Source organism: Odontesthes bonariensis, chromosome 21 (assembly GCF_027942865.1).
Source record: "Odontesthes bonariensis isolate fOdoBon6 chromosome 21, fOdoBon6.hap1, whole genome shotgun sequence".
Lineage (NCBI taxonomy): Eukaryota > Metazoa > Chordata > Actinopteri > Atheriniformes > Atherinopsidae > Odontesthes > Odontesthes bonariensis.
Genome location: NC_134526.1, coordinates 28,391,355 through 28,416,274, shown reverse-complemented (window position 1 = coordinate 28,416,274; position 24,920 = coordinate 28,391,355). Strand labels below are relative to the sequence as shown.

Below are 24,920 nucleotides of genomic sequence, written 5' to 3'. Positions count from 1 at the left end.
AGGATTGTTGATGGTGTCAGTTTTGTCTGAATAGACATACTGAACATGAAGTTATTAAATGTAGTTGAAAGGAAAGGAAGCTTCAATCTGAAAAGAAGACAATATTAGATTTTTTTTATATATAACTGGTGTTATGACTTTTCAAAATAATGGTGTTGGATCAGTGAGTCATAAAATATGTTTTAACATTTATTTTTACAATGAATAATCAAATATTTTCTTTTTCACAATTTGGTGGAATTTGGTCTTTCATTATTTTTTGTTTTGTTTGCTTTCATCCACTCAGCTCATCAACATCCATCTGATGTTTACCCTCAGTGTATAAAGTACCACATGCCTGGAGAGGGATTTCCTCTGCAAACAGAGCCTCTTCTGTTGTCTGAAACCAGAGAGGTGAGCATTCCTCTGTCCTGGCCCCAAATAAAGACCTGAATTTTTGCAGAAATAATCCAGATTCCCGCTGGGAGTGCAAACCTATCCGCTGCTCCTTGGCAGCTGCCTCCCTCAAGGTGGACAATCAGTGTCTTTGTGAAGCCAAGTTGATGCAAAAGGGCTGATCTGAAGCTGGTTCCACCCGTTATACCCTCAGTCATAGTCTCAACTGTGCAGCTGGCTAGCATTAGAAACTGTGGATTATTCTGAGTAAAAGAAGTTTGTAGAGACATCTCAGGATGGAAGCAATATCTACCTCACCCTTTCTGGAATATCAGAGCTACATGTGTTTTCGTTGGTGGATTATAGATAAATAAAACCTTATTTTAAAATTGGATTTTTATAGCCTGGGATAAATCACCATTTCTTTGGGAATGCCTGACAACAGGAACGATGCTTCACCAACTGAGGTAGGCTACTCTTTCCCTCTTGTCTTTTGTGAGTTAGAATATTTATTATTGCAATTTGCCATCATTTATAAATCACAGGACAGAGCAAAGACAGAGCAAATTGGCAAATAAGAGATCATGTTTATGTTGTCAAAGAAAAACAACACAAAATGTGATAGTGCTGACTCAAAGTGTGTCTTTGGACCCCTAAAAACTGAGATTATGACTTGATAATCAATGTTAAGAATAAACTACACTCAGTGCCTCCATTCCTCTGCTGTATGTCTCTCCAGCCTTCTCACAGTGTTTCTAAAATAAGTACATATAAAACAAAAGGCAGATTAACAACATTTGTTTAATTCAAATCTTGTTTCCGTTTTCAATCACTGTATAAGTGGTTGAAAAGCTTTAAAAGTGCTTTAATTGAGAGGGGCACCTAATAAGTCAGTCAGGGAAATAGACAGCATTCAATGTTAGACCACTTAACATGCTTTATTTCAGCATTCAAAATAATTAAAAACATCTCAATTTATTATACATATACAAAATAGGTACAGATCCTTGTGGTGTTTTCCCCCATGGGAGTGTGTGTCTGACTTCTCTCACAAACTCTTTGCTGATGGTTCTCTTTCTGGCCAATGTTTCTGATCTCTGATTCCAATTTTTTTGTTGTTGTTGTTGAGAAATTTCACCTGCCACACAAGAGAACAAGAAACAAACTACAACAGATGCATGAATGAAGAGGCGGAGTAGAAAGGTGGAGGCGACTTTTAAGACATAAAAGCAAAACTGCGGTAGAAAGATGCAGATCCACTTTTCACTCTCAGAAACAGAGCTAGAGTTTGACTGCCATCACTATCAAATAGAGGAAGTTTGTCTCACTCTGGACATCAAGAAATAAAGCTGTGGTTTTTTTTTAGCACCAAGAGGACCCTGCCATTCCAGAGTGACCATTACATGACAGAACAGTAGAGCCATACTGGACGGCCAGCAGACCTCAAATAAAGAATAGCACCTTCAGTTTTAGTTGTTTTTGCTTCTGTTTAAAGTGTCAGTAAACCTCGACTACCCCATTGACCGCCACATGCTGCAGGCTTCAGTTAAAGAACACAGAGCCCTTTATCATAGCTGGAACTCCTTTCCTTTTTTTGAGGTAGCCATTTTCTTTTAAATCAAAAAAAGAGGTTTAAACCCATGTTTCTCTGCTGGTGGTTTTAATGTGACTTTTCTTCTTCAGAAGACGGAAAAATATAGGAATAAACAAAAAAGCAACAGCAAAAACAGACAAATTGCAACAGCTACAACATCTGAAGATGAGGTGGAGGAGGGAGATGTCAGCACTGTCTGTGGCAGGTGGAGCAGAGGAGGGCAGAACAACAGAGACAAACGTGGCTGTCATTTTCACCGTTTATTCATCAACACCTGAAACGTGGTACAAAGCAATTGGGTTCTGTCTGTTGGGACTGTCCTTTCATTCCTCAGAGCGCAGAGGTGTATAAAAATACAAAAGTCACCTGTGTGTTTCTGTAAACTCCAGAGAGGCCTGGTTGGGCCGGATGAAGAGGGAAGGTTTCTTTTTTTTTTTTTTACACTTTACAGAGGCATATATTATTTTCTTGTTGCCAGGGAAACAAAATGTCTTCTCTACAGGATCCTTGGTGTTGGTGATGGCAAAAAAAACAGACCAAAAAAAAAAAAAAACCAAGAGTCAAAAACAAAAAGAGTAGTGGTCCCAAACACGACGATGCAGATGCCGCCACACCGCCACCATCTTGTTCTTGTTGAAGTGCAGGCTTTAGGCAAAGTGGACCATCGAAACAACAGCCAAATGGACGCTTGTAGAATCGGGAGCAAAGGGTTGGATTTTTCAGAAAAATGACATTGGTAGAATGTTTTGGTGGGGTTTCTTTTTTTAGGGAGAGATGACTGCTAGAAAAAAATAAAACACTCACACGCTCACACACACAACAACAATTTCAAGTCCAGATTTCTCTTTTTACAAGAAACAGACAGGTCCAACTTCAAGGCCAAACTCTTGGTCTGGAGCACCAACGTCCATAGGAGCAATATCAATGATGGGCAGGCGAGATGTTTTCGATGTCTTGTAATCGATTACTGTCTTGCCCCATGTACCGGTGTGTGACTGAAAGGGGAGAAAAAAGTTGGATGTCAACATTTAAAATGGATATCACACACTTAATTTTGTATGATTCTAAAAATCTGTCTGAGCCCATATCATGTATTTAACATCAATCACAAGACTATAGATCTAAATATCTATCATATATGACTTATTATATATGTATATGTATATATATATATATATATATATATATATATATATATATACACATATCACTTATTATATATCACATATTGGTATGGCTTTGCTATCTGAGGAGGAGTAGATGCATGCTGAATCGTGACCTGTGATACTCGGCTTCCTCATGTCTTGTCTATTATAGCATTTCATATTTAGCATTCGAGGCTAATTCAGCTTTCATCGACTTGTGTTTTCTCACCGTGCATCCATCCTCCAGGACGCTGTAGGTGAAACGGCTGTTGCCCTCGGCTCTGATCTCGATCTCGTTAGATCCCTGGAGCAGGAGGGCCTTCTTGAGGTTACCGGCAGCGGCGTCCATATAGGCGACGCTGTTCTTGCAGTGGTAGGTGATGTTCTGGGATGCCTCAGTGGACATGAGACGAAGGAAGGTCAGCTGGATGTTCACATCCTCTGGCTGAGAGCCTTCGCTGCCATACTCGAACTGCGCAGGAAAGAGAAAAGGGCAAGAATTACTGACTGCAACTGTGAGGGGAAAAATACTGTTACACACTATAACATGTATGTGAATGCAAAAAGGGGGGGTTGGCTGAAAGGAGAAACACAAAAAAAGAAAAAAAAGTTAAATGTGAGGACATGTGCAGCCTAAGCTTGTTTACCTGGAAGCCGTCGTTCATAGCCTCTCCGAACCAGACGTGCTTCTTCTCCTTGATGTTCTTGCTAATGTACCAGTTCTTCTGGGCAACCTCACGCTGAGTTGGTGGTACACAGGTCTCTCCAGTTTCCATGTTGCAGTAGACCTTGATGGCATCCTGAGTGCAGCCCTGGTCAGGATCAATCCAGTACTCGCCTGAACAGCAAGACAGTGGTCAGAGGAGTCAAAACTCCAAAAATCTTTTTGTTTTCCGAACAGATCCCTCAAGCCTGAATCTACTTGTTGTGTTAATGATGCATAAAGAGAAAAAGATCTCTAAGGCCTTTACATGAATGTTTGCACAAGAAAAATGTCATCACTCCAGTATGACAGTGTGGGCCACTCCCATTGCAACCTTTGAAACTCACCGCTCTTCCAGTCAGGGTGGCACATCTTGAGGTCCCGGCAGGTTCTGGCGGGGTTCTTTCTGGTTCCATCAGGGCTGCGGATCTGCTCGATCTGCTGGCTCAGACTCTTCAGGGTGGTGTCAACCTCCAGGTCGCGGTCACGGAGAACGTTGGCATCGTCAGCCCGGTACATGCGGAAAGGATCAGGGGCCTTTTCCTGAGGCTGGGCAATGAATCCAAGGTCGAATCCACCACCTGGGGCACCAGGTGCTCCGGGAGGTCCAGGAAGTCCAGGAGGACCCTAAGAGGTTAAAAGTGTTTTGGTTAATTCATTACTGGCAAAGATTGTTTAGTACCTGTCACAAATTGGTTGTGAGAAACAAAGTTAGAACATGAATGGAAAGCTGGTTAGTCGGTTTAAAAGACGTACAGCAGGTCCCATCTCTCCAGAACGTCCACGAGGTCCAGGAGGTCCAGTGGGTCCAGGAAGGCCAGTCATACCATCCTTACCAGCAGATCCAGCAGATCCAGCAGGGCCCTACAAATAGCCAGAAGAGAACTATGACAATTTCTGCAAATAAAGAACAAATCAAATTCGGAAAAAACAAACAAAAAAACTGTGTCTTAAACTGTTCAAGATTGTGTGATTTTTCACTTACTCTAGGTCCAGCGGCTCCAGCAGAACCAGCAGGTCCGGGCTCTCCAGAGGGTCCCTATGAATTCATACACAAAAGCAGGTTTAGAGGCTGATTGAGTTATTTTACAGCATGTGTTCATATGCAGTATTTATAAGCGCAAAAGTAAAATGACATACATGAGGTCCGGGAGGTCCCTGTGAGCCAGGGAATCCTCTGTGTCCCTTCATGCCTCTTTCTCCAGCCTCTCCTGTCTCTCCCTTGTCTCCACGAAGGCCAGCAGCTCCCTGTTAGGATGATGAAGAGAATTCATTGTTGTGAGAATGCTGTTAAGCATTCTTAACATTTGTTTAAGCATTCATTATTATTCCGTACGTTTTTTGCCGTTTAACTACTTCCGCATACTTTAAGCAAATTAAACCAAACGTTCAGCTCTTTCTGGAGATTCTGGGTATATATTTTGGTGTTTCTAACTTTTATAGTTTTTAAAATATTAAGGCTTCTCTGCAAATTAATCATTTCTGAGTTTACAATGCATTCCAATGAAACGGAATCTTAATGTGTAGAGTGGCGGCTCCAACTGACAGTGGAAGAATACAGAAAGATTCTTCAGAAAAAATTTTTTTAACCTGTCACTGTTCCCAAAATCTTTAAGACACAGAAATAATTTCATAGCCTTCAGAACTTTACTTTTTGAATTAGGAGCCTCTGAATCATAGCAGTACCTTCCAACTGCCAATGCTTTTTGCATTTTTAATCTTCTCTTTTCTGTAGTGTTCTGCCTTCATCTAGCCCCAGCTCCTTTCAAATATGTGTCTCAGGCCTGTTTCGCAGGAACAGCTTTTTCTAGTTCCAACTTCTTAGTTCTTCCATACGTTTTTTGCCGTTTAACGACTCCTGCCGTTTAACGAATCGGTGACTTTCACCGATTTCAAAAATTTTGGTCTCAAAATGTTCAGCTCGTTCAGGAGAAGGGTGCAATATCTTTTGGTATTTCTGAATTTCCGAATTTATACTTTTTAAAATATTTAACTTCTATTTTTGCTCCTTCTTGGTTTTTATGAATGAAGAGTCAGCAGTGACACACTGATCATTTTCAGTTTTTTACTGATATTCAACTAAATTTTCAAACAAATTCCTCTAACTTTCATACAGTTTAACTTACAGAAACAAATTACACCTTAAAATGTAGGAACATTTGTCCTCTTTCAGCCAATCTAACTACCAAAGAGCTGATATTTACAGAATTCCAGCTATGAGCCTTGAAGCGAGAGAAACTTTTTAAATTCTCTCACTGCCTCCAATGGAAAGTTTGGTCTGACACAGGAGACAGGTTCAACTGTGTTCAACTCAATGTCCTTTCAACATTTTCCACTCCATTGAAATAAAAACTACATTACCACCATCATCCTCTCTAACCTTTCTGGTGCCCTTCTCACAGGAGGTCATAGTATCCCTTCAGCCATTTTCTGCTCCTTCTACTGGGTGTGAGCTCGTTAAGCCGCAGCTGCTTACACACATTCCTATAACTGTGAGGACATCTCTCTTCCACTACTCTGCTACATATTACACTGCAGCCATTTTAACTATTACTCACTTGACTTCTGCTAAATTTGCACTATTTTCAGCTTTTTTAGCATGGTCAGCTAACCCCATTCAGCTCATCAGCATTCACTGCTGTTTGTTTTGATATCAGACATGTCATTCTATCCATTCTGACTGTCTGTTAATTGTGCTGATGTTGTTACTTACTCCAGGGCCACGAGGTCCAGCAGGGCCAGCAGGACCAGCAAGGCCAGCAGGTCCCTGGAACACAGAAAATTTTGTATCACTTAAATATTGGTTGCAGGAGAGGCCATTTTTGCAAATCAATGAAAACTATGAAAACAATGCCTGGCTTAGTTTTAGCAGCATATCACAAATGTACAAATCTCATTAAAAAACGTAGTTAACTCACAGTCTCTCCGCGGTCACCGCTCTTTCCAGCGGGTCCGACGGGTCCAGGGGCACCAGGGGGTCCAGGGGCACCAGGGGCTCCAGCAGGGCCGCTCTCTCCACGGTCTCCCTAAAATACAAAAAATCATCATCAGTTTACCACTAATATCATTCTTGTGAGGTTTTTAACCATATCCTGCCCTTCTCTGTGCTCAAGGACATCATGCTCAGCCAAAACCAAATGTCTGTCCTGAGAAGCTATACAAAATAATAACTGCCTCCTCTGGTGGCAATATTGAAAGCTGATAATGGTGTACGTGTCCACCTGCCCAACAAGACAAACAACCATGCATGCTGTCACTGGACCTAGTACAAGCCACTGCATTAGCAGGGTGCTTGTTAAATTAACTTGATGGGTGCTCGTTTAGACATTTCTAATATTGTTATATCTGGTCTTATGTTACTCGTGTTTTTCTGAGCTCACCTTGGGTCCAGAGGCTCCATCACGACCAGCTGCTCCCTCATTACCAGGACTTCCCTATGGCACAAACATAGCAGGTTAACTTACTGAAAAAACAGACAAGCTGGAAGTTACTCAGCCTTGTTCTGTTCTGTGGGTTTGTTAATACCTCACGTCCAGACTCGCCAGGGGCTCCAGCCAGACCAGCGGGTCCCATGGGTCCAGGGGGTCCACGCTCACCACTAGGGCCATGAGGTCCCTGCTTTCCAGACTCTCCCTGTGGGTAACACACATTCAGTCCAGTCATAATATCAGATTCAGAACTGACTGAAGTTTATATGGATTTGCCTGTTGCTTCTTATGGACTGAATCTAAGCTTGGATTTACAACAGAAACTTACAGCAGGTCCAGGCAGGCCAGGGAAACCCCTCTCTCCTCTCTGTCCAGGCAGACCAACAATACCACGCTGTCCAGCAATACCTTGTGGTCCAGGGATACCAGCAGATCCCTGCAGAGGGCAGCAAAGAGAAACAGAGTTAGACAAATAAGCAGTAAACAAATACTTTACACTGTTAATAAACATGTGGAGACGTCATCTAGTGCCACTACCAAAAGGGACTGTAAATAAGTAATCATATCCCAGTTTTTAAACTTTTCCTTAGGATAAGATGACTTACAGGAGAACCTTCAGCACCAGGGCTACCCTTCTCGCCAGGAACTCCTGGAGGTCCAGCAGCACCAATCTCACCGGCGCGACCAGCAGGTCCAGTCTCACCACGGTTTCCTTTGGGTCCTTCCTTGCCAACAGATCCAGAAGGACCAGGAGGTCCAGGGTTGCCCTGCAGGGTTGGGTTAAGGGTATATTTTTAACAGTGGTGGAAATCCAAGACATTGAGACCTGCTGCAGGACCAAGAATATCATCTGCCCAACTTACAGAGGGGCCGGGAGGTCCAACTCTGCCAGCAGCACCAGGGAAGCCAGTAGCACCCTAGGTAGGAAGGCAAAGGAGAAATATCAGCAAATTAGCTAATTGAAGCTTTAAAATATAACAAACTGTATTGAAATAGTGAAAATAAGCAAAAAACAAAGAACATTATCTCAAAATTAGTCCTTGGTTTTCAAATATCTTAACTCTTACAAGCTATGCAAATACAACCCGGGGTAAGGTCATCTCCTAACTCTACAGTGGTTGTGAAGTTTCTACTGGGAGCGCAAACAAGCTGAGATCTGACAAGTTGGCATAAAGGTGAATATAAAAGCAGATAATCACTAAGAGGAGGTAGAGTGATGACTTACAGGAGGTCCAGCGGGTCCACGGGCTCCTTTAGCGCCAGTGTTTCCAACGGGACCCTGAAAGAATAAAATACAGTCTCAGTCAACACTGCAGAACCAGTGGTAGACAACATACTGTGGAGATAGATGCATCTTCTGTTCACTTTAACTTATTGTGGTTCCTGTACTTTAACTAGTTATGACATTTCAAATGACATTAAAGACATTTCAAACCTGAGGTCCAGGAGCGCCGGTAGGTCCAGCAGGGCCTGGGAGGCCAGCATCTCCCTTAGCACCATTATCTCCAGCCTCTCCCTTAGCACCAGGCTGTCCATCAGCACCCTGGGGTGAAGTGGTGGTGGGTTGAAAGAGAAATTAGAAAAGTTCTGAGTAAATTTGGTGTTTATGTGTCAAACAAACAGAAACAAAGAAAGGAAGGAAAAAAAAAAGTCATCAAGAGGCTGGCCTGGAACATTCATGGAGAAAAGACTTACAGGAGGTCCAGCGAATCCAGCAGGTCCAGGTGGTCCAGACTCTCCACGCTCACCCTGTTAAACAGGAAGACGATTTAACCCGGATTTTTGGATCAAGAATCTAGTTTCATGAGAACTTTTGAATTAAAAGTTCATATTTCTGCAGACTGGGAAAGGATTTTTTACTCACAGGGCCTCCACGGGCTCCAGCAGGTCCGACAGGTCCCTGGGCACCAGCCTCTCCTTTGTCTCCAGGTGCTCCAGCAGGTCCGGGAAGTCCAATTGGTCCAGTCAAGCCACGGGGACCATCTTTACCAGGAGCTCCATCAGCACCCTTGGTTCCTTGGTCACCCTGTATAATTGGATTGACAAAGTGCATTGGTTATACAAGGAGTGGTCACACAGTACATCAGATCTTGACAGACTGGGCTGATGAAAAATCACTTGTTGGGAATCATCTGTAGATAGTTTTAGTTTAAGGTCATCACTGCAGTCACAGTTAACTAAAGGGTTTGGGGGAGTTTATATGCACATCAGTTGTGACATGTTTTACACAATGTATATACTGGAAATTTATCAGAGAACTGAAGAATACTCACTCTGTCTCCCCTCAGTCCTGGAAGACCAGCAGCACCGCGCTCACCAGGCATTCCCTGCAGTCCAGGAGGACCCTGGGCTCCAGGAGCACCGGGGGCACCTGCATCTCCCTGAAGGAGAGAGGGAAAGAAGAAAAAATGCCATTTAGTCACCTGGCAAACTCCTGAGAACTCCTTAATACTTCAATTGTGCTAAACTTACCTTGGCACCTTCATTTCCAGCAGCTCCGGGGGATCCACGGGCACCAGCAGGTCCAACAGGGCCAGGTGCACCACGCTCACCAGGGAATCCTCGGTCACCCTGAGGGGAAGGTGACAGATTTTTAAGTGTAAGTGCAGGTGGAGGGAGAGAGGAATTTGAGGATTACTAAATCAATATAAAAGCGCTAATTGTCATGTAGCCGACCTCACAATTTGTCTACTTATGAACTATCCAAAGCAGACTTTTTCCATTAAGAAACAAAGCTATCTCATAGGTATGGCTCGATGATTTTTTTTTTCAAACCACTGTTATTACATATAGTTGCATTATATGCATTGCTTATAAAATTAATGGAGCATTAACTTCAGGTCAAAATAGCCTGTTGACGTGTTTAGAATATATTAGCTTACTTGCTAGCTAGCTTCTAGTTATAAAGCTAACAACTGTTTTAAAGCTCAATCTTAAAGCTCAAAACTATTTTGGATTTCAGGCTTTGGCAAAAGTTGAACCTTTTACTTTGACATACTGACATATCTTTTTAGCGTGTTTTAGTGCAAACCTTCTGAATAGATTCATAGCAACAATGTTACATATCAAAGTGTAATTTTTACACACTATCAGACAAATCTTCGGTGATTCTCCATTAATAGATGATGCTGGGATCACAGTAGCAAGTTATTGTGAAAACGATGATGATCATGCATTACTTACTCTACTTCCAGCGGGTCCTGGGGCTCCAGCCTCACCGGGCACACCCTATTCAAGAAAATTGAAAATACAGGGAGATGACATCTCATTCAATAATTCTATATAATCAAAATTTGTCAGTTTAGTCATATCTCAGTGTATACCTGCTCTCCAGGCTTGCCAGTCTCACCAACAGCACCCTGTGGTCCTGGAAGTCCCTGGAATCCAGGGGATCCAGAAGCTCCCTGCTCTCCTCTCTCACCAGCAGGACCCTAAGGATGAGCAGAGAGACAGTGTCAGAGCGAATAGTAGCAACTAGAATTAATAGATCATGTAGGTATGACTTCAGGCTTATAAGGGGTACTTCCAGGTGTTATGGTGGGAGTGCATACTATTTCTGTTGTTTACTTACAGCTGGTCCAGAAGGACCCGGGGCACCAACATCGCCATCCTTTCCAGCAGCACCCTGGATACAAAGACAGCAAATTATGAGACAGACATATACTACCTTCTCTAAGTGGCAAAAATGTAGCAGTAAAATACAGTGAGTACAATGAGTACAGTAAAATAAATGTCAAGCACAGTGTAGATAACTTACACCAGGGCCAGTAGGTCCCATGACTCCTCTCTCACCAGGCTTTCCAGCCTCACCCTAGACAGGAACAAATCAAAGAAAAGAAAGGAACGTGAAGAACACATTTCAGTGGCCTAGCTTCAGAAGTTCATCACTGGCAAACACGAACAGATATACAGTGCAGTAAAACAGTTGAAACTATACTTACAGCAGCTCCCTTGGGTCCAGGGAATCCCATGACTCCAGGCTGGCCCCTAGCTCCAACAGGGCCTGGGGGTCCGGGACGACCATCTTGTCCAGGGGCTCCCTGATGAGAAGGATTTATCAAGGATTAATTGAACTGAAGAGACTAGATATAAGCTTGTCAATGAGATCAACTTTGCTGCAAATCAACTTACAGCAGGTCCCAACTTGCCATCAGGTCCAGGGTTACCAGGGCTGCCAGTCATACCCTAAAGAGCAAAGGCTAAAGGTCAGAGGATGTCCAGTGTAAGATTATCTCAGTGACAATTACACAATAGAATGTAGGGTATTTTCACCTTAGCTCCGGGCAAACCAGGCTCACCAGTGCGGCCAGGCTCACCAGTGGCACCTTTAGGTCCAACAAGACCGGGGGCACCGCGCTCACCAGTGGCACCCTAAAAGGATAGGAAAAGGAAAAAGGAGAGGAAAGGGTGGTGAAATCCAAACATTAGTTAAAATGAAACCAGTTGTAATGCATAAGGGTGCCAGAGGGTAAAATGGATATGGGAAGTTGTGTGTGTGTCTATGTTTTTTATTTACTTTGGCTCCAGCAGGGCCATCAGAACCAGGGAAACCACGACCACCAGGGGCACCCTGTAGAGGAAACCAAACACACTCACTTAGTGATGCAGGCGAAAACCCATCACTGTTACTGAAATAGGAATAGCCAAAACCCTTTGCTAAAGCATGTCCTAAAGTGTTGGCTCAAGTTTTTAAACTTGTTGCATAATTAGCTTTGCTTTCATAACAGATTATGAAGATGAAGATCAGAAAGATTTAGTGTGTGGCTGTTGGTTGGTACCTGGGACATGACCACCTGGTGATAGCACCCGGCACTTCAACTGCATTTGTATCGCGACATTCACACAGAGTTTGAGCCTTTTCTGTCCATCCATTATGCCTAATATGCTATAATATATCTGTAAAAGTGTCTCCAAATCTTTGCATCTAAGAAGATTACCTTCTCCATGAGGAGGCAAATTTTTCTGGTCAATGTGCATCCTAACGAGTTTGTTGACATCATTCACAATAACAACTGACCTCATGAAGAAAGAGGGACATTTAATTTCAATAACATCAACTAGAAAAAGTTGTTTTCTTATTTATTTGAAATCACGGGTGTAAATGTACTCAACTATTCTTAGTAATTAAAATGTAACTTGATATGGAGACTTAAAACTTCATGGCTTTGATGGATAGCTCCACTCCCAATTAAACTTGATTCTGAAAAATATTAAAATATAAAGTACTATTTAGCAAAATATAGGAGTGATGCATACACGCTCTCCAGGGGCTCCACGACCTCCTGCAGCACCAGGCTCTCCTCTGGCTCCTCTCTTGCCTTCCTCACCGGCAGGTCCTGGGGGTCCCTGAACACCTGGAGCACCCTGGAGAAGACAAACACACAGATGGCATCAAAGGCCGAATGTGTCACACACATTTAGAGAGTTACACTCTGTGCCGATCTGTGGTGAAACTTACAGCCTCTCCCTTAGCACCAGACTCTCCCTTGGCTCCGGGGGCACCGGACTCACCCTGAAGGACACAAGCATAGGAATGTCAACTGTAAAGCAGCTGGCCAATAAGAAGTGAATCTCTTTTTGCTTAGATCTCAAAAACAAAATAATGAGGCAACATATATGATCAACACAAATAATTGTCCAGACTATTGTCTGAAGAGAAAGATAGAAAAAGATAGAGAAAGATAGTAAATCTATTGTCTTATTATTATAAGACAATAGATTTACTATCTTTTTCAATAAGCCTATTATTAGCTTTTGCTAGTTCTTGAGGAGCACTGTGTTACTCACAGTGTTACCCTTGGGTCCAGGGGCACCACCAGCACCCTGAGGTCCTGAGGGTCCACGAGGTCCAGGGAAACCAGGAGCACCAGCAACTCCAGCAGCACCCTGCAGGGGGCAGCACATAAAAACAACAGAGGCGATTAACTAAAAAATGGTAAAATTAAAAAAAAAAACAGCCAGAACTGCTTTGACAATGCTTTGCTCAACCTTTTGAGCCAGAGAGAAACATTTTGTGAAAGAGACTCACAGGGGCTCCCTTGACTCCGGGGGCTCCATCAGCTCCAGGGTTTCCCTGACAGGAGAAAGTAATTGAGAGCATTAACAATGTATTTTTAACATATTGAAATGAAATGATAATACGTTATCATAAATAACAATTTAAAGCTTTGTTATCTCTGATCTTTAGTTTTTGTCTCATGATTCATTCGACTCGTTTCTATTTATGCTTACAGAAGGTCCAGCTGCGCCAGCAGGTCCAGGGTTTCCAGGCTCTCCACGGGCTCCAGCGGGGCCCTCAGGTCCACGACCACCCTGAGCTCCAACTTCACCCTAGACAGCAGGGAAACAAAGAACAGGGTCTTGTTGGACGATGAAGCTATGGTCATTCATTTTGGTGTAAGTACAGAAATGAAAGGTATAGCAATAAAAAATATTTAATGTGGAAATTATAATATAAAGAAAAATTACAAATCCATTGTTTTTGGGATTTATATGGGATTTATTTTCATGTTCTAAACAAGCCATTCTGTGAGATTCCTAATGCAAACCTAAGGCACTAAAGCTCAGCTGAATAGCTGGAATAATCTTCAAATGTGTGTTTGTATACAGGAAATCCCAATTATCAAATTGTTATACTATCTGATTTATTGTTCATATTGGTATATTTGATTATACAAAATTGGAGTCCTGTATGACCCCCATCCAACATACCCCACTAGGTCAAATGAAAGGTTGACCACCTAAACAGATATTCAGTGAAATACACCAGAATCAGGTTGCTAACTACCCTCTTGACCCTGATCGAGCAAGGAAAGGAGATGGAATGAGGTGCTATTTTGGGTCAGACACTAAGAAAGATTTCAAAACAGAGGATGGCCAATGATTACTCGTGTGGTTCATGTTGGGCATAATAGTACCTTGGCTCCGGGGCCACCAGGGAATCCAGGAGGTCCAGCGGGGCCAGTGGGACCCTGAGAACAAACAAAAAAGAGATTCAGAGTAAAGTAGCACACTCTTTCAGTTAGTGCTAAAATGGCTACAAAAGACAAGTGGACTTGCTCTGCTAAATTCACTCAACAGAACAAAATTCCAAACTTTAAAGGTGCAATGTGTAAGCTGTAGTGACATCTAGTGGCACAAATAGCAAACTGCAGCCATTGGAATGCCCCACACTTCACCCCAAACCCCAAATGATAGTGGCAGCAAAAAATTGAAAGATCTGGTCTAGAGAGTGTGTTTGGTTTGCTCTTTCTGGTTGTATCATGGCAAACAGAAAATAATGAAAAGACAACTGTTTCTATTTTCACATGATTCTACACTATTGAAAATGTAGTTATGTGTATCTTATATACTGCAGTCAAAAGATTGCCTTAAATATTACACAATGTGACATTAGTTACAAAAAGCACAGTGACCGTTTATACTCCAGCTTAATTGTCAGAGAATGAACGACTTACAGGAGGTCCAGCAGCACCAGCACCGCCATCGTTACCACGAGCTCCCTGCAGCAAATAGACAAACAGGGTTAATTTATCTGCTTGTTGATTGACTGATTAATAGATTCTGGTTGTGTGTGTGTGTGTGTGTGTGTGTGTGTGTGTGTGTGAAGACTCACAGCAGCTCCAGGAGGACCAGTGCGGCCTCTCTCACCAGGCAAACCACGAGGTCCCTGAGTAGGACAAAGACAGAATTAGTCAACTTTTCTTCATTTTATTAGGTATCCATTGGATGGAAGGATAAAATCAAAGATTGCATCTATGTGGCAGAGGAAAGGTGCTTGTTTTACTCACCATAGCGCCAGGAGTTCCGTTCTCACCAGAGGCCCCAGCCTCTCCCTAAACGTGCAGACACAAACTTCAGGTGAGGTAATGAGAATAACAACACGAATACTTTGCTATAGCTAATACTTTGCCAAAATTATTGCAACTGTGACTTTCTGCTTGTGCTTTCTATACTACTGCTAGTTAAAACACGACTGTGACCACAACCAATAACAAAACATAAAGACTCACATCACTAGTCAACCCACTTTAAGTCAAAATGAGTGTTAGTCATCTTGAGCTTGAATACTAGTCATTTATGACATAAATCTAGCATTACAATCTTGGGGCAAGTAAGCACATGGTGGTAAGGATATGGGCTTACAGAATATAAGTTATTGGATGCATTGTAGGACATAAATGAGTTTTAGCCAGTTCCAAAGCATAAAACTGAAGATATCTCTAGCCTCTGTTTTATTTTGGCCATTCTATCCCAGCTTTAAGGAAGTGAAATACCATTCACTGGAGAACTACATTATTACTACAACAAGTAGTAACCTCTGCGAGAAGTTCTATAATAAGTCATAGCACTGCAACTACAGTTACCACCTATCAGCGCCACTATTACAACTAACTCTAATAATACTACTGATGTCAGTATCCACAGGGTGGTTAACACTGATTAGACATAGTGTGTGACAACAAAGAGGTGCAGTTACCTTGGGTCCAGCAGGGCCGGTGTCTCCCTTAGCACCATCCAGACCACTGAATCCCTAAAGGGAAAATGAGACACACAAAGATAAAGTCCCCTGCCAAAGGATGCTACATTTATTCTACTTTTTTTAATGAGAGGATAGACTCACTCTGTGTCCCTTGATGCCAGGCAGTCCAGGGGTTCCCGGGAAACCGCGAGCTCCCTGATGGTGACACAAAACATTATATTAGCTGTGTTTTTCACTTTTTTTACGTGACACTAAGAGAAAATATACTGTATGTTTGCCCAGTTATCTACCTGTGGGCCAGAAGGTCCACGCTCACCACCCCGGCCAGGTTTGCCAGACTCACCCTGGGAGAATGAGAGGTAGAGAGAAAAGGTGAAGAATAAATGGATTTACTTATTCTTTGGTCTAATTTGAGGCTGCCTGTAGATTGTAAATATGAGCAATTACAGTCTACTTACATCCTCTCCATTCTTTCCAGGAGGGCCAGCAGCTCCACGAGGACCCATGGGACCCTGAAAAAAAACAACAACACATAAAGTAACACTGATGACAGACAAACAAGGTGTAGTGCAGGTGTGTGCTTATTTCCATGTCTTTAATACTCACAGAAGCTCCAACCTCTCCAGGCTCACCAGGGGGGCCGGTAACTCCCTGAGGTCCCTGTAGGGGGAGATACGCAGACATATCATCACTACTACAAATGTTGACACCACTTACTGTTAGAATATTTTTTTTCTGGTCTGGTTTTGTCTGGTTACTGTAACAACTTGGAAATGTTGTTTTACAAACACAGGTTTATCTTTGTTAAGGTCTTAACTTGAGTGGTAGCAGATGCAGTTGAATAGATGCAGTAGTGAGGGGAATGACAGCATGCTATCTCTCTTTTTTACTATGGTACGATACATCTCCAGAGACCTTATTTGTGTTTTTTTTTTTATTCCTATTTTGTGAAAATCCAACTTAAACTGCATTCACGCCTGCTCTGGCATTGTGATGGTTAGAAGATTCTTGGATTGTACATGCTACTGTAATGAGCTAATACAAAGAACTAAAAAAGACAGGTTCCCACCAGTAGGTAATGTTGCAAATGTATCATGGACAAAGCAAGCGAGGGGATGTAAAAATAATTTTTTTGGACTAAAGCTGAAACAAACCAATAGGTTGCTGCGCAAGCTGCAGGTGGAGCTAAAACCTAAAGGTGCTTTGAGTGCAAAAGTAAAGCAAACTGTCAACTGGTTGAAATATGAATTGTATTAACTATATGAGCTGCTCTATATTTATAAAAAAAGATTTATGAAGTCACAGGAAACAGACTGATTTTAGAAAGAAGCAGCTTACCTTTTATTTTAGAATTTACAGTATTCCTAAATGACTCTGTTATGAGAAATAATTGGTCATATATAGAAAAGATATACCCCTATGTTTATGAAGTTTTATTTGTGATAAGGAAGAGAAAGTGGTTAAGTCATGCACTGGTTTTCTGTCAGCTGGGCATTGAAGGGGCATTGTTGTATATACGTGATGTCATAATGACATCACTGCTCATCCCTCAATCCCCCTGTGAGAAAGAGTTGAGAAAGGAAGTGATGAACTCACACTAGCACCAGGGGAGCCAGGAGATCCACGGGGTCCCATTGGGCCCTGTCAGACAAACAGAAGCAAGGTCAGATATTGCATCACTGTGCGTCACAGGGAACAAACCAGTAAGAGTGTGTATGGAAGTATGTATGTTCTACCATGGGTCCAGGCACAGGCATGGGAGAGGATTTCTCATCGTAGCCACCAGACATCTGAGGGGAGAAGTTCTGGGGAACAAAAACAAACAGGAACTTGTTAACAACAGAGCGAGATCTTTGATTAGTTTATCGGTAAAGTGGTTTACATGTAGAAAACATTGTGATTAACACATTTTCCTTGGAGAGTTTTATTTTCTAGTTAATTTTACCAGTTACTTTAACAAGATCAAGACCCTTTCCTGTTAGGAGACTTTGTGCAACTGATAGATGAAAATATATTTTTGTGTAGCTTGGCAAAAGTGGCCTAAGTGTGACCCAGGGTTTACAAATTTCTCCATTTTCCAATTTTTTTCTCTTCTTGAAAACAAACCAAAAAAAAAAGAAGAAATAGGAAAAAAAAATATGTGGAACTGCAGTCGTTATGAGTTCACAAAAAAATCCTGGATTTGACCATGGCCTTAGACCCAAACACAGTTGTATTGTTGATGGTGGTAAGTGTCTCAGTATGACACAAGCTGTAAAAGTTGTACTACACGGAGAATGATGTAAATGCTGCTTTAAAACTGTATAAATTATTAGATGAAAGCTTTTCATTTTAAAATAAATCATAGCATGCTTAATTGGACCCAGATGTAGAAGCTATATGTGTAAAAATGAGCATGTAAGTAATTGGTAAATTTCTATTAAAGACTGACATATTAGGCTTGGAATGTTAGGTTGTTATCCAACTAATTGTTGTATTATATTAGTTTATCTACATGAAGTAAATCAACATGTGGGACAAGGATAGTTTCCAGACTCAGATGGTGTCAGGTTTGCTTAGCAAACATAGAGAAATTAATAGAGAAATTATAGAAATTCAAATTAGCAGGGAGAATTTGTTTCAGAATCCTAAACTAGAATGAGAGTCAGTGCATATATCAAATTAGCATGGGACTTAATAATAGACTAAATCACAGCATGAAAAATTTGGTTGTCAATATTAGCTTAGCAACTGATTGCACAAACATGCATGCAGGATCTTTCTGGTTCCCTATCTGGAGAATCTCAAGCATCTTTCAACATAAAGTCCTGAACTTTTGAACCAGGACAAACTCTGAGTCAAAGTCTGTTTTTTTATGTCAAAAATGGATTTTGAGATACAGAGATCATCAAGGTGATCTAATGCTCAACTTTCTCTTGTTAGTGCTAACCGCAGCTCTACCTGAAGCTGTGCACATACCACGCATGAACTCATTCTCTGGTTTGTAGTGGTCTGTCTTAATGCCTTACACAAGGTTATGAGAATACATTATAGTATAGTATTGAAACACATGATATCATGCTTTCTAAAACATGAATGCTAGAAAGCTGAGAACAATAAAGGAGTAATGCTGCTTTTTTTCACAGTTTCAAGAAACACAGAAGAAGTTGTGTTTACTCATAATAGCAAGCTGACGCTAAACCAGTTTATTAAAGAGCTACATACATGAGTTATGTGACTGTTGTCCCAATCTTTGCTTATAACTCTACAGTTTGCACTTGAAATCACCAAAAATACTGAAAAAAAATCAACTACTTACTCCACCGAGGCCGGGGGGTCCAGGAGGGCCGGGAGGTCCTGCCTGTCCAGGCTGGCCGGGGGTACCATCTCTACCAGCAGGGCCAGGAAGACCCTGCAGATGACAGACAGGAGCAAAAGATCATTGTGAGTTAATCAACAACTGTTCACATGACTGCCTGGTGACTTTTTGTTACATTATCAGTGTGGTTCTTTGATATTTAATGTTCGGCTTTTGTCTTTACAGACTCAGTGATGAAAGAAGCATTAAGCATCATGAAGATGCAGGTTACTCGAAAAGGATCTTGTGACCAATCAGAAATGGACTGGCAAAGGGTTATGTGACATCAGCATACAGGAAGTGGATAAGGTCAGACACTGCCCTGGGAAGCTACATATTCATGTATGGATTTATATCAAAATCACCACTGTAAACATAAAATAAATGATTAGGATCAAGTTTAAGATTACAATTATTGTTCTTGGTCTCAGATTCAACAACTGTTTGCAGCTGGGAAAATCTAAATCTGCCCAGTTACATGATTGTATCTGTTTTATTCTACAATTGACCTAGTTTGTATAAGAGTAGCATCACAGCTGAAAATCCAGCCAGTGTACCTGAAATCTACACTGAGCCTACTATAAACTACTTTTTGTAAATAACATACATTTTCAAGACATACAATTAGAAAGAGTGACATGAAAATTGGTAAAAGAAAAATGTACTATTATTTTACTGATATGGTTCTTTAAAAAAATTGAAAAACCTACATCCACTTCCAGAAGTAAGTCAAAATAATAATGTATTTCAGTCCAATCCTTAAGAACAACAGAATGACAAAACGAGTCATCAGAAATTCAACACACTACAAAAAAAAAAAAAGCTAGAACCAGCATCAGGATGGTGATTACAGCGGAACAGGAGCACTCTGTGTTTGCACATTTTTTTTATCCTGTTTCCACGTCAGCCTGTGTTAAAACATGTGGACATGTTTTGTATCTCTGTCAGTATGGCTACTTCATCTCCATCATAAACACAGAGAAATCAGCTTAGAGTGCCAGACCTCAAATGCACCATGAAATCAAAAGTTACCCAGTAAATCAAAGAGTATTGACCTACCCTGGCTCCCTTGGCTCCACGATCTCCCTTGGGTCCCTGTGAGTGAAAAGATAAAGATCTCAGTGTGATGATTTAAACTACTGATCTATCAGAATGTAATTTACGAGGGCTGTAATTACTTTGATCTCATAAATTAAGTTATTCTTCAAAGATTATTATCTATTTACTCAAATTATCTTATCTTAAACAAACCATACAAATAAAACACCTTTAAAGATTATTATCTCACACTTTACTGTGATTCCTCAGTCATCCATTACAATGTATTATGTTATGGAGGATTAACTACGAGATACTATCCATGAAAAAAAAAAAGAATATGTACCTCAACCTGAGCGGCCTGGTAGCCTGTAGGGGAAATAAATATAAGTAAAGTTAGATCATGAAGAAAATCACTCAAAAATATTTTAAAGATCTGACTTGAGATAAATTTGGAGCAGAAATATTAGAACCAAATTCTCAAAAAAAATCTGAAAAAGATCATGAATTTGACAGAAGAGAATGTTTTTTCTTTTAACAGGCGAGAATTTTGTGTCTGGTGACAGAGGAGAGAACATGTGGCCAAGTCATGGTTGAGATGGTGAGATAAGACTTTAAGTACAGTAATACCTTGGATCTGTGCTTTTTTTTCTTTTTTATTAAAGCAGTAAAAGTAAACAATGAAAATACTAAGCCATAAGAAATCAATTTGGACACAAATATAAGAGAGAAAGGATCACAATCAGAAATAAAGGGTGATACCGTCGTCGGGGCAGATGGCGCAGCACTCGTCATGGGGGATGATGGGGTTGGGGCAGTCTGTTGTGTCCTCGCAGATGACCTCATCGCACATCACTGTGCCGCTGTCGCACACACAGATCTGACATGGCTCTGGCTTCCACACATCCCGGTCTGCAAACACCTGGCCATCCATGGTGCAGGTGGTACTCTTACCTGAGGGGGGTGACACAGAGAACACAGGTGAGAAACCTGAGCACGCGCACACATGAGCATGCGCACACATTCCCACACACACACACACACACACACACACACACACTTGCCATGAAATTTCAAAAGCCTTGAAAGTGAAACGCATTATAAAGATCAAAAGATATGTAAAAGACTAACTTGATATGAGATGATTTTTTTTTTAAATTTCCTCAAAACACTCAAAAAGTAGTTTCTCATATTGAATAAAAACTAAACAAACCAGATACAGTCTTTAGAGTTTTGTGATTATTCATATTTTTGTCTGTTTTCAGCAACCAGGCTGAAAAATTACAACTTTAATTTAGTTTTGTGTATCATTTTTAGCAGCAAAAACATTTACAAACACTTTAGAAAGAACTGTTATAATGGTCTACAATTTGAACTCAGGAAGTACTTAAAAGAATAGTTTTGAGAGATCTGGATTGAAACCAAACAAGAGAGGGTCAGAGGTGACAGAAGGGGCACCGATGTGCTGTGTCTGGATGCAGGTCACACCACGGTTACACACTAAAAGATGCTTGTCCTGCACAAAGTAAATGTCTCATAGAGATATAACCCCTTCAGCAGGAACCCAGAGTCACTTTTTCCACTCTGACCTACATCAGTGCTGCTGCTGTGCATTTCTTAGCAAAATCTAAACCCCAACTGGGGCTCTCTTTAGAGCTCTTATAAATCTTGCAGCATGCCAAAGTGCTGAGCTCAGAGAGGAAAAGCAGGAGCGCCGCAGACTGTCGGCTTGGCAGCAACACTGTACATGTGTTTGCAATTAGAGGAAACAAAAAAAAGAGTGGAAAGAAATTGAAGAAGAGGAGGAGAAGGAGGGGGGGTGGGGGGCAACATGGGAGGACGTGGCGGCCAGATGTGAGTGCAGGTGCAAAGAGCAGCCTCTGGGTGTCGCTGTGATACTGTTCAGAGGGTCAAAGCACATCTGCTTCAGATAGACAGCTTCTATCCCGACAAGAGGAACATCTGGAAAAACTGAATTTCAACTCCTTGTTTCTCATCTCCAGAACTGAGCTGGTTTTCTTTGTCTTCTTAGAGGAGGAAGGTTCTCTTATCAAAACATCAAGCACCCATCTTTCTGAGCTCCATGATCTCTTTTTCAGTAGAACTTAGCTTTTATGAACCTCTACAGACCTTAAATGTGGATGCAATCTATTCAAATGTATCCAGCAGGCAAGACAACGACTGCTTCTCAAATACTTTTCTCTGCAAACATTTTCACATTATGTGACCCTCTAGCTCACCTGTCTAACTTAACACTTGGCCTCAGGTTGCAAATTACTCTGCCACATCAATCAGGATTGTGAGACTCTTCCCTTCTCTGACGCATGTCTACTAGAAACCAGGCAACAGAGTTAACTTTAAAGATTCGCTTGGGATTCGGGATGATTGGTCCAGAGGGAATTCAGGCAAAAGAAGTTTCTGTTTTTTCTTTCTGATCATTTTCCAGCCTTTGGTGAGGTTAAGATCTGATCATGAAATTGGTGCATTGGTTTAAAAACCTTCGCCTGGAGGGACACCTGAAAAACTTGCAGCAACTCGCTCTGCATGCATGTGGAGGGGGGTGGGTGAGAGAGTAAGACAAACATTAGGAAAAGGAGAGAGGGAGGCCTTCTGGAGATGCCCAATGCATTACGCACACCCTGTATTGTATAAACTCCAAACTGCACTATCTATCTATCTATCTATCTATCTATCTATCTATCTATCTATCTATCTATCTATCTATCTATGAAGCATAAAAAGTCCTAGATTTGTTTCTTTTTTTGCTTTCTCCTCTTCTCTGTCTAATATCTCAGCAGCCGTCCAGCCACAAGGTGAAAATCCAACTTTCAAAGACCAGTAAAAAAAAAAAAAAAAAAGAGGGGGTGAAAAATTTCCAATAAACAGTGCTGAAACTTACGGTCGTCCTCGCCCTGCGCTCTGACCATGAGCACTGCTGCGCTGAGCAGCAGCGCTAGCCGCAAATCCACAAAGCTGAACATGTCTAGATGCCACTAGACATGTAGACTCTTTGAGGCAAGAGAGGAAAAAAAAGGTTGGGGATGTTTTCTCTTTCTGCTACACTCCACTCATACACTGGTGTTTGGGGCAGGATCCGTTCGTCTGTCCAAAGTCCTTCTGACCCCAGCAGAAAACTCCCTACTGCCTACACTCATTTTCCACCAGGGTTTTTATATGGGAGCCTGAAGAACTGGGAGGTACTGGGGACTGGACCAACAAGGGGACGCACCCTCATTACCCCGCTGCTGCTGCTCACGTTTAGGGAAGACAAAAAAGACACCTCCTTCAAAGAAAAAAGAAAAATAAGGAAAAAACAGCAGGTCCCTCCTTCTATAATTGCACAGCAGTAGGGTTAGAGTCTGGATCAGAGGAAGGGGGGCGTATGAGCAGGAGGAAACCTGATCCACAGGAGCACCGAAGGGTCGGAGGGGGATCTCCTTCTGCAGCAACCATGGATCCAGATATTGTATTTGGTTGAGGTCTACTTCCTGATTCGCTTTGATTTAATTTGAATTCCAGTTTGGATTCATATGTAGGTTCCTGTTCACAGATAAATGTCTCAAACTGTTACAGTTTTAGTCCAGTCACGGTGTGCTGCAGTTCTGCTTAGGTTTTTATCAGTATTTGGATGTATATCAGTCACAGTTGTTTTAGTTTCTGAGACTGTTTGTGTGGTTTCAGCTGACAGCATGTTAACATGGCCTGACCATAGCTGCAGTGTTACAAGTGTTTGGCTTAGGTTGTAGGAGCTTAGCTTGTGTTTTTGTTTATGTCTCTAATTCTTTAGCGGGGAGGATTTTTTTTGGGAACTCTCACTACCTGCTTTCTTCACAATACATTTGTATTTTCACTCTTTGTAAAAAGTTCAATTTCACACCCTCCTGCACTCATACAGGTTGGCAAATTTGTGTTTGTGCAGTCAACCAAACTCATTTATACAGTAGATGTTGATTCAAATATTCTCCATGTCCAAAGAGCTCCATCGATCTCCAAACATGGCTGTTCGGGAGCCATAAAAAATGCCATTGTGTCAGTGAACATATGACCAAATCCTGAATGAAGAATCTTATTATTAGAAGCTAAATAAAAAAGTAATACATTTATGGTATTTGACAGCTTTAAGGATGGAGCGTTTCCACTTGACTTATTACTGCTTTGCATGTTCCTATTGTTAGTTTAACTTTTCACTTTATTTTCTGTCTCTACAATCTGGATAACATACTTGATTCATGGTGTGCAAACATGATAAAGATTCTTTCAAGTTGCATCCTGGGAACCGAAAAATTTTTGAGAGCTTATTACTTTTTGATAACTTTCACAATTCAAACCAATTTTCCAATTTTTTACTACTGAAGAATGAATTTGTTTTGAATGCCTTTGTAAAGCTTTATTTGCATCTGACAGTCAATACAAACCTTTATAAAGTCCCAGAAATCTGCTGTAAGCTTAGGAATTGTCCCCACTATTTAACATTAGCAGGGTTTAGATTCACTAGCAAAGCACATCTGAAGAAATCTTTTGAAAAGCAGTAAAAAACTAAATGTGGATCAGGCATTTTTCCATTGACTGGTTTAAACTAGGTTGTGTACTGTGGCCAGAGAGTGGCGATATAGGCTATGTTGATAGTAGGTCCAATTCAGTAGAAGAAGTAGTTTTCCTAATCAGAAACAAACCTTGAGGAGGAAAAAAAACAACAACTGCGACGGACATCCACAAGTGGGAAAATGGAGGGTGCTTTTCTTTTATGAGTTGTTTTCATCTCTGGGCATTTCTGGAATATTGCATCATATCTGGGAAGACACTGGTCAGTAATGTGAG

General features: G+C 41.3%; 1 protein-coding gene across 1 annotated transcript; it reads right to left on the bottom strand.

The window, feature by feature from the left end:
• Positions 1-2,216: 2,216 nt before the first annotated feature.
• col1a1a (collagen, type I, alpha 1a) lies at positions 2,217-23,259 on the bottom strand. The gene is made up of 49 exons (XM_075454280.1): positions 23,002-23,259; positions 20,865-21,056; positions 20,449-20,471; positions 20,124-20,159; positions 19,026-19,118; positions 17,464-17,532; positions 17,324-17,368; positions 16,334-16,387; positions 16,186-16,239; positions 16,018-16,071; positions 15,869-15,922; positions 15,725-15,778; positions 15,036-15,080; positions 14,861-14,914; positions 14,703-14,747; positions 14,163-14,216; positions 13,477-13,575; positions 13,274-13,318; positions 13,033-13,131; positions 12,704-12,757; positions 12,502-12,609; positions 11,762-11,815; positions 11,518-11,616; positions 11,377-11,430; positions 11,187-11,285; positions 11,003-11,056; positions 10,817-10,870; positions 10,569-10,676; positions 10,429-10,473; positions 9,718-9,816; positions 9,519-9,626; positions 9,110-9,271; positions 8,941-8,994; positions 8,681-8,788; positions 8,471-8,524; positions 8,109-8,162; positions 7,851-8,012; positions 7,574-7,681; positions 7,343-7,450; positions 7,198-7,251; positions 6,736-6,843; positions 6,531-6,584; positions 4,958-5,065; positions 4,803-4,856; positions 4,574-4,681; positions 4,165-4,444; positions 3,762-3,952; positions 3,344-3,586; positions 2,217-2,964 (listed from the first exon to the last, which is right to left on the bottom strand). The coding sequence occupies exons 1-49, from the start codon at positions 23,081-23,083 to the stop codon at positions 2,818-2,820; spliced, it is 4,344 nt and encodes a 1,447-aa protein (XP_075310395.1). The 5' UTR covers positions 23,084-23,259; the 3' UTR covers positions 2,217-2,817.
• Between the last annotated feature and the right edge of the window lie 1,661 nt (positions 23,260-24,920).